Source organism: Pygoscelis adeliae, unplaced genomic scaffold, assembly GCF_000699105.1.
Source record: "Pygoscelis adeliae isolate BGI_AS28 unplaced genomic scaffold, ASM69910v1 Scaffold26, whole genome shotgun sequence".
NCBI classification, from domain to species: Eukaryota; Metazoa; Chordata; class Aves; order Sphenisciformes; family Spheniscidae; genus Pygoscelis; species Pygoscelis adeliae.
Genome location: NW_008825104.1, coordinates 5,134,405 through 5,144,556, shown reverse-complemented (window position 1 = coordinate 5,144,556; position 10,152 = coordinate 5,134,405). Strand labels below are relative to the sequence as shown.

Here is a 10,152-nt window from a genome sequence, read left to right as displayed (position 1 = left end):
AAGTCTTAATTCACCCTCAGTTTTGTGGTTTTTCTTAATGCATGCTTTTCAGTCTTTTCCATCAAGCATGTTGCAATTAAGCTTGGAGCTTTTTGTGATTGTATTTTCCCTGTCATATGGCTGAATCTGCTGCTACATTATCTTATCATAAATAGAAGTTTAACTATAGAGAATGCTGATATTTTTCACTTTTTCCTTTGGGAACTATACTGCAAAAGGTAGATAACTTCTAACACTGTTGCTTTGCAGATGAAGAAACAAAGGTAGAAGCTTCATTTACTTCTGTTGTCCCTAAAGGGCACTGATTATATGTAGCTGCTTATAAAAGAATGTTTTTGTTACTGTGTAGAATATTGGAAAATTGTAGAGGCATAGTCAGTCTGTCACTCACTTAGGCTGTTTAGATTAACTCTTTGGGCAGGGCTCTGTCTCCCAAATAAATAATAAATTAATGTTCTATTCTCTTTTCCAAAATTGCTCTCCAGTACCCAACAATTGCCTCCCTGCACACTAGTATTGCAGACCACAGTGTACAGAAATACAGCATACTTCAAGCAATGTTGTCTTGGACCCTTTAAATTTAGTGGTCAGGACCTTGCTAAATGGCATGTTAGAAAGAACTGTGTGCTCTTTGATCTCCTACCAACCAAGAAAACTTCTTCTCAATGTGGATCATTTTCATCATCTTAATCATAGACTGAAGGCAGAATATTTTATTTTTAGATGTACTGTCTATTTATATCTCCACATTTTAGGTTTCTACCAATTACTTGAGTTGGTCTCACTGAAAGAAAGAAGAAGGAGAGTTAGAAGAATGAGAAGAGTAATTGATCTATGCTTATTAGAGCTGTGCAAGTATCATGTATATATTGATATAGAATACGTATTCCTCTATATATTCCCTTTTTTAAATCTTAGCTGAGAATTTGCAGTTTACCTTCTTCCTTCTTATTATTAAAAATTAGATAGTGAAGGTTAAATGAATATAGTCTTAAGAGATTTATTACATTTAATAAAATGCTTCCACAAGTTTATCTTTTAGACTGATCTAAAGAATGAGCCTTTCTTTAAAAAAAAAAAGTTCCGATTGTAACTTTTTTTTTTTTTAAACCTTGCAAATGTACACAATGTGGGTGTTGACTATCCTTAAATCTTTTTTTACAAATTATAGTTACGTGGTACTTGAAATATTTGCTTTGCAAAGTAGAAAGCAAAAGATTGAAACAAATCATAGGAAATATTTACAAAGATGCTGACAGATCTGAATTTTCCAGCCTACCTGCCAAGTACTGTGTTGCAGTGGCTTTTTGTTGTTGTCTTTACTATTTTTTGATTTTGCTTGCATTAGGAAAATGGGATATTTTTAGTGTTTGCTCTTGATTGAATATTAAATATTTCAGAGAATATCAGTGAAACCTGTCAGGAATGTCATAAGACTTAGAAAAATAAATAAGTTGGATTTATAGGCCCCATACAGGATAAGCAGTAGAGAGCTTCTGATAAGACATCTAAAGCTGTAAAATGTAATAAAACTGGATCGACCCTTCATTTTTTTATTACCATGTAGCATTGCAGGCATCAAAGGGTCACAAATTTATTTTGGTGTACAGCAGTAGTAGAAGAACTTAAAAGGTTTTGAGTTACACAGAAAATAAATGGATTTTCAGACATTTTTATCTTCTTCATGGTGGTCAGAGAAATTAGTATTTTTTTAATTTAGATAAGTTTGTGATAGGTAACTAGGATTGTATGAGCCAAGGAATAGATGATCGATTCTGAAGCATACATTGATACATTGGAAGAAATGTGAATAAATGTTTCTTTCTGTTTTCCACCCCCAGAAATTATTGCCCAGTTGGATAGGTGAACTAATGAGTTAAGCAGAAGGCTATTGTAAGCGTATGCAAAAATACACAGGAAGACAGTTTTTTACTCTGGAAGAGGTACCCACCTAGCCTAAATGATGTATTAAATCAGGATTACACATGGGACACTGAATGAGGTCAGAAGAGCTTTTTTGAAAGGCCAGGAGGGAAAAAACAGGTCTAAGCACATTGCATCATTTTTCATGATCTCCCCTATGCTTAGAAAGTGAAGTGAAAGAACAGATTGCTGGGCAAAGTAAGCAGTTTTGGTTTATCTTTTCTGTTTTACTTTGAACCATCAGTTTTTAATTACTTCTTGGGACACACTGCTGGATTGAATGTACCAAGTAACTTCTTCAGTATGGCAAAATCTGTCATCTTGTAACATTTCTGTACAAGCTTTTTTTAAATTTAAATTTGTATGACTAAAGCAGGAAATAATATAGGTATCAGATTCTGATCTCAATCACAGTAGTATAAATCTAGTGATTTATACTACTTGAAATTGAATAATTCATTATTTCAATTACTTTACTCTTGATTTACGTTCTGGTATAAGTGAAAAACAAGCCTTAAGCAAATAACTGACTTGTCTGCACTGATACACTGATCTGTGCATTGGAAGCCGTTGCTAATACAAATTAATATTCTCATTTCTTTATGCTATCCCTCCTTTGAAGAATAGCACTGAAAGTAAGCTAGAGGGTATGCTAGAAATTACTCATGGTGTCCATGTATTTGTAAAACTACAGTTAAACCTGAATCTGAATCATATATGCTTATAGAGGAGAGCGACCAAGATGGTGAAAGGCCTCGAGGGCAAGACTTAACGAGGAGCGGCTGAGATCACTTGGTTTGCTCAGCTTGGAGAAGAGAAGGCTGAGGGGTGACCTATTCACAGCCTACAAATTCCTCAAGGGGGGCAGTGGAGGGGGAGGTGCTGATCTCCTCTCTCTGGTGACCAGCAGTAGGACACGAGGACATGGAATGAAGCTGTGTCAAGGGCAGTTCAGGCTGGGCATTAGGAAAAGGTTCTTCACGGAGAGGGTGGTCAGTCACTGGGACAGGGTCCTCAGGGAAGTGGTCATGGCACCAAGCCTGTCAGAGTTCAAGGAGTGTCTGGATGACACTCTTAGTTTTACGGTTTAGTTTTAGGTAGTCCTGCGAGGAGTGGGGAGTTGGACTCGATGATCCTTATAGGTCCCTTCCAACTTGAGATACTCTGTGATTCTATGATTCTATACTTACCTTTTGTGAAAGTTTTGACCCTTTCACTTCAGTACTTACAGAGATTAATATAATGAAAGGGGTTGCATAAATCTCGTTTGACATAGCGCTTTCTTTTGTAAACAAAATATTTGGCTTGTCCTGAACTGAAAGTAATTTGGTAACATGTCTTGTGTATGATCAGGCCAAAAATCTGCCTAGCTCATTATTCTGTTTCCGAGAGTAGCATTTGTGTAGGAAGGAGTGTATGGGGGCAAGCACATAAGTATACTTCTCTTGCGTGCCACCCACAGCCTGCAGCTGATGGAGCTCCTGATCTTTAGGTTGTGATCTTGGATATAAGAATCCTTGATGAATTTTTCTTCCACTTTGTGAACCCTTTTTATCACTCAACCTGCATAAACTTCTGGAATCCACAGCATCCCATGGAAAGGAATTCCACACTTGAGTTGGGTTTGTGATAAGGAAGTATATACTACCATTTATTTTGAATATGCAACTTCATAATTTATTTGATGCCCCTATTAGGAAAGACCTTATTCATATATATTGTTCCTCATTCAGCTTGTCATGGCCACACAATTTCATAGACTTCTGTCCTGTCCCCCATCAGTTGTCCATCTTTGAGGATGGGGAGTCCTATTTATTTAGTCATTCTTCACACAGAAGCTGTTCCATAGCTTTAATCTTCCTTGTCACATCTCTTTGTATCTTGTATGGTTTTTTGTGGAAGCCTGGCTAGCTGACCGGGGACATGTAAACATCGAAATGTTAAGCCAGCAGGACCTTAATAATTATCGCACACAGCTGGTGTAATAGCCAATGAAAGACAAGACTATTGTAGCTAATACTCTGATAGTATAGATACAGTTGCAAGTATAGCGGAATGTTTGGCAAAGACACTGTACCCCTATTGTTAGACCATCTGGTTGAAACCGACCTCGCAGTCTGAAGCTCTGCCAACTCAACATTCTGGGCCAAAGGTGAAGGTACCCGGTGAGGAAGACTGTGAATCTTCCTCCAAAAGACCCCAATAGACGACCACCAGACGGCAGTACGCGTGCGCCAGGAGGAGGAACCCTATGATAATAGATTCTTAGAAGTAATTAGAATATCCCACCTTTTCTTAGAACTAATTATACTAACCCAACCTATAATAATAAATATGTAAGAAGTAAGCCTATAAAGGCTGATGATTGTATTCCAATAAACGAAGTATGCTGATCACTCATATTGAGTGACTCTGTCTTCCCTCCGTTCCGGCGAAAGGCGCAACAAAGTGGCGCCCGAACAGGGACCAAGGAAGAGGAGCGGCAACAGTTTTTCTGTGTCCGTTTGGTAACATGGGGACCAAAACTGCACAGTATCCTGTGTGAAGCACAACAAGGACCTAGGTGGTGGCATAATGTCCCATTCTTTGCCACTTCTAATATTGGTTTTGCTTTTCTTGACTGCTGCTGGACATTACCTTTTCATTACAACTTTGCAAACTCTTCCCTAAATAGCAGTAGCTTGTTCAGAGCACATTCTTTTGTGTATGCAGAGTGAGGAGTGAGGCTTTTTTCCCCCATATTCATTACTTTCCCTTTTGTTGTACTTACATTTGTGCATTAGCAAGGCTTAATGCATTGAAAGGTTGTTCACTTTTAGAAAAGTCCCACGTATTCTCTGGTTATCAATTTAGGATGTTATTTATATACTTATCCAGTAGTAAATTTTTCAACGTCCTGTCTGAAGAGTATGCTATGGAATATTCAGATTATCAAAATGACAATTATTTTTGCAAATGCAGCTAACATTTTTGACTGATGCTTTCTGAGCATCTTGCATAGATTTTTCAGAGTTGATGACTTTGGCCTTCTGAAAAATCAGGTCTCTTGAAGATACAAATTAGCTATGGAAAATTATTTAGGCTTTTACATCCTAATTTGGAATATATATCTGTTTACAAAGACAATGTATGATAATGGAAATAAAAGAACTAAGCTGAAGTTTTCATAAGCGGCAAAGGACCAGGCTTTTAAAGTATTTAGATAATAAACTGCTTTTGTGGGTAGTGGGAGTTGGCCACCTCAATTCCTTTTAAAAATCTGATCCTGAAACCGTTTTTCAGGCTTTTAAAACTAAGGATGGTCTTGAAATATGATATAAACTCCAAAGTCACTTACCAAGGGCAACATTTTCTGAAGGACTTGTTTTTTCTATAGAGATATAAAAGCTATTTTAATACATTTTGGTGACCTACAACTCCAAACAAAACACTAAAATATTTAGATCAATTTATTGTAACATTAAATATTTGAAAATAAATATCTGAATTAAATTTCACTGCTTTCTTAACTAATAAAAGTTGTATCATTTCCCGAAAAGAAATATAGCAGCTGGTGAGGCTCTGAAGTTGGGCTTCAGGAAACAGTGGCTTCTGTTTGAAAGTAAGAAAATTCTTGGCAAAGGCTGTGGGATTTTTCTTTTAAGGTAGAAACAAAGCTTTAGTATTTCATTAGCCACTGATACACTGGTGATCAAACAGCAGAAAAATAAAATGTCTAGCCTCTTTGCACAAGTAAAAGCATCACATTTTTTATATATGTCTATAAGGACAGTATGCGGGCATGTGAAGGCAGACTTGATTACCCAAATCAATAAAAGGCATCTGTCCTCTGACTGCTGAATTAGTCCACAGGGCTGTTGTTACTGCCTGGTCAACCATAATGGAAAAAAAGAAGAAGAAAAAACCCAGCAATCTAGAACAGATGCAGAGAAAAACTGCTTAGATGCTATGGGTATGAATGTTTTATCTTACAAAGGAAACAAAAAGAACGTGACTTCTTTAGTCTGCCAAATTGGAAAAGGGATCCCTGTAAAATTCATACGGCAAGAGAGAAGGCTGCCCAGGCATTTTGCATTTCACCTGCACTAGCAGAAGCTGAAGAATGAAGACAGAGGTAGAAACTTAACAGCTGGGCTGAAGGGAAGGAGAAAGTCAGGTAAATGCATGGGGACAAATATCCGAGCTTAAGGTGAAAGTTGTATGATGGGAAGAAGAGAACTCATATCAAGCAATATTTTTATTTATCTTAGTTCTGTATCTGGTGCTTATATATAATGTAATAAACTGACAGTCCTATAAATATCCTGTGTAGACATCATTCAAACAAGCATCAGTCTGTTTTCCATGGCTGATGTGTCTGACAAAAGTTGACCTGTACTGCCTGGGAAGCAATGCACTTGTCTGAATAATAGACAGTACCTTTCTTTGGCACAAGACAAGTTCTTGCAATGGGTGAGATAACATGACTGACAGAGTTCTGTTTATAATAGCTCAACATAGGGAATTTATCTTTTTCTCTTCAAGAAATTTTGCTGAAGGATAATATTCCACCAAACAACTTCAACTACAAGCTCTGGTAAAAGCATTTCTTAGTTTAGGAGTTTGGTTTTGTTACCTGGACCAAATAAGGGGTTTTTTAAATTATTTTATCTTCCTGAATCTTATTTTAAGTCTCATGCATAGCATTCTACGGGTATTTTGCAAAGTATATCTAAAAATACAATCTTTCATACTGTTTATTTGAAGTATTTTAAATATTTTATCTTGTTTAATACTATGGCTTCATATACCGTAGCTCAGCAATCAGACGCATATTCTCCATGCTAATCCTTAAAATCAGAAATGCAGACTCGCATAATTTTTCCTTTAGACCAAGCCTTAGTATTGGAATTTTGAGACGTAGTGTTTAAAAAACATGGTTGTGGTTTTTGATCTGCTGAATGTCTTTCATTGTGCTCTTTAAGAAAGTAGAGGGCAAAGATGAGTATTCCCAGTAGCAAACAGTATGACAGAATAATTCATAACATAATGATGTTGAAAAGTAAGCAATATTAGTCTCTAGACTGTTTAGTATCTGCTACAGACATTACATGGCTGTGTGGGGATTTATCTTCCAGAAGAGATTCTTCTGGGGGTATTTATGAAGTTTTCCTTGTTTTTATAGGGGTTTGGGGTTTTTTACCATCAGCTTCAGTGCTTCATGGTCTAAGATGAGCTGAGTCCTCCCCAATCTGTGTATGCATACTCTAAACAAGTAGTCCCCTTTTATAGCCTTATTTAACTGGGAACATTATACAAGTCTGATATAAACAGGGAACTTGGGTATGCACAGAAAGTGCTTATAAAAGAAAAACTGATTCAAAGTGTGAAGCCCAGTAATAAAATAGAAATTTAGCAGGACCTTCATAAAAAATAGAGAAATTGTGTCCCAGAATTTTCTTTCCAAACTTTCTGTTGTTCTCTTCTATCAGATGTATCTTTGCCCCACTGGGATGTACAGGATTTATTCTTTTTAGAAACCTCTAGTTCTGCTTCTAATATTGGATCTCACATGATCATTGTACATATCATGGATTCTCTTTTTCATTTCAGTGGCAAAAATCTGTCAGCTGAGTCCTTTAAATTCCCTATACTGATTGAAAGTCATCTCTTGAAAGATGCTAGAAAATCAACATTGGTTTCTCTCCACCTCCTGATGTCTTTTTTCTAGTCTGATTATAGAGTTGCCTTCTGGTAGTCTTTTGGTAAACAGGTATCACTGATACAGTTAATATAAAACTCTTAGATTTTATGTCTTAAACTCCTATCTTGTTTATGAAAGCTGATATGCAAGATGGTTTGGATGCTCCTGGAGTGTCTGTCTGACTCACTTATGGTTTCAATAAAGAACTGGTCTCCTCATCATCCCTGGTGTATGCATGTTAATTTTTTTCTGAGCTCCCTCCTAGAAGGAGCTTCAGGTTTCCTTTTGGGAAATTTGCACATAGCTGACACTTCAGAGTTTTCTGCAGTATCTGGATATGGAGCCACGTCATATCCGACTCTACCAAAGACAGCATGAAGACATGCTTCAAGCTATGTCATGCCATAGAAGTACCTCACTGGCCAGCTGTGGATCTGGGTGAAGGTAGCCAGCTCAGTCCAGAGAGACAGCTCTCTGTGTGTGGATACAAGTCAGGACCTGGGACTTGGTCCCTGGAGTGATCTAAGAGAATTAATGGTAGTAGCATTGATTCAGGAGATCTTTCAATCCTATATTCCTAACTGGCAAAAGATACAGGCACTTGTATGAACAAATTTAGGAATTCCAGTTGTGAGCACTGTTAATATAGGTATATGAAATACACATATAATACCTGTATACAAAATGAGTCCAGTTATCCGGATTCAGGTGTGACATTTTCCACTGCTAACTTTTTGGGGTGCGGTTCAAGTTCTGAGTTAAATACATCCAGTGAACCATGGCACAGATCTTTGCATGTCTATATAACAAATTCTTCATCCAATACATAAAAATAAATGGATGCTGCTGCTTTGTTTTCCAACAGAATTCTAAAAATGACTTCATGCATATGCAATGTACCTAACTTAGTTTACTGTTTCATTAAGGTCTTGGCATTGACAACAGGACATCTTCACTTCAGAGCAATTCTCCATGGGATGATACACTTTTCAATATATCCATGCATGCAGCAATCCGACGTGGAAAATGGAAGTTACTAACTGGATATCCAGGTAACAAAGTAACTCCTTTTTGTGCAGTGTGTCATATCTTCCACTTGCCCCAAACACAGTTTAATTCTGTTTAATGTATTTTCATTTCTTTTAGTTATTCTGCTAACTTCTCAGGTTTTTGATCACATGCAGAAATCTAGAAAGGGCACTTCTAAAATCCAAACATATTCTTTCATTTTGCAAATATTTTGTACACAAATGACTTTCACAGTAGTGGAAAAACTATCATAGAATATCTCAAATTGGAAGGGACCCAGAAGGATCATCAAATCCAAGAAGAAAGTCCACGAAATTAATTTATATGAAATTAAATGACATGGAAGTTTGAATCCCAATAGTGCAGCTTTTTTGTATAAATAGGACTCCTGTATATGTAGCCCTGGACTAGAGAGACTCTGGTGCTGGGCTAGAGTTAGGGAATGCAGCAACAGTCACTGGCCAGTGGCTTGTCAAGGGACCTAGCGAATTCATTGATTACAGTATAACTCTATGTCTCCACACTGCTGCTTCGTATCTGAGAATTAACACTTGGTCTGTTCCTGTTTCTGCAGGCTGCAGTCATTGGTTCCCTCCACCAACTTTGTTCAATGAGTCAAAGATTCAATCATCTGATCCACCAACAAAGAGACTTTGGCTATTTGATATTGTTCGTGATCCTGAAGAGAAAAATGATTTGTCTGAAAAATATCCTCATGTGGTGGAAAAACTGCTCTCACGGCTTCAGTATTATTACAGACGTTCAGTACCTGTGTTCTACCCTGATGAGGATCCCCACTGTGATCCAGAAGCAACTGGGGCTTGGGGTCCTTGGGCATAGTTCACAGCACTGCATCCTGCAAAACAACCTTGTAGCAGAGTCTGGTTTATGGACTCAGGGTCCTAGTCATATATTTCTTACCTTGTTTATTAAACTATTACTAACTGTGAGCTCATTCCTTGAGTAATTCAGTATTTCTTACTCTTAAAATACATTGGGAATCTTATTTCAGTCTTCTCCCACTCTCTCCTTCCCAGCAATTTTATGTGAAATGTTGGTAAAATTATAAATCTGCTGTTTGAAAATTCTTTGTCCAAAATATGCTTTTAATGCAGAAGATAAAACGTTGCCGCCCTCCTTAAAAGAGATTAGTTTTCTTAAAAAGCTGCAATGAATTATGGCAACAGGGACATCCAGAATGCATCCATCTTCTGGAATAAACTGATTTTTGGTTTCATGTTTGTCCAGAAGACAAATTCAATTGGCAGCTGTTACATATCTGTAAAGAATAGGAAAAAAATACAACAGTTGACATAATAATTTTTGCCTTTAACATGCACCTCCATCCAGAAAAGGGAACAGACAGAAATCTCCCACAGTAAAAAAAACCAAAACCTCCTAAAATACAACAAAATCCCTAATCCTTGTTCACTGTTAATGTATCAAACTGGAGTAGAGAGTGGTGGTCAACTGGAGTGCAGGGCTGTCAGGCAGAGGGATCTTGGCAGGCTGAAGAA

General features: G+C 37.2%; 1 protein-coding gene across 1 annotated transcript in view; it reads left to right on the top strand.

Annotated features, from left to right (window-relative positions):
- The window catches only part of ARSB (arylsulfatase B), a 75,118-nt gene extending 65,564 nt beyond the window's left edge, over window positions 1-9,554 (top strand). Inside the window, exons 8-9 of the mRNA XM_009327319.1 lie at window positions 8,533-8,658; window positions 9,210-9,554. Of these exons, the coding sequence (XP_009325594.1) occupies window positions 8,533-8,658; window positions 9,210-9,475 (392 nt within the window). The 3' untranslated portion in view covers window positions 9,476-9,554. The remainder of the gene's footprint in view (window positions 1-8,532; window positions 8,659-9,209) is intronic.
- Window positions 9,555-10,152: the final 598 nt, after the last annotated feature.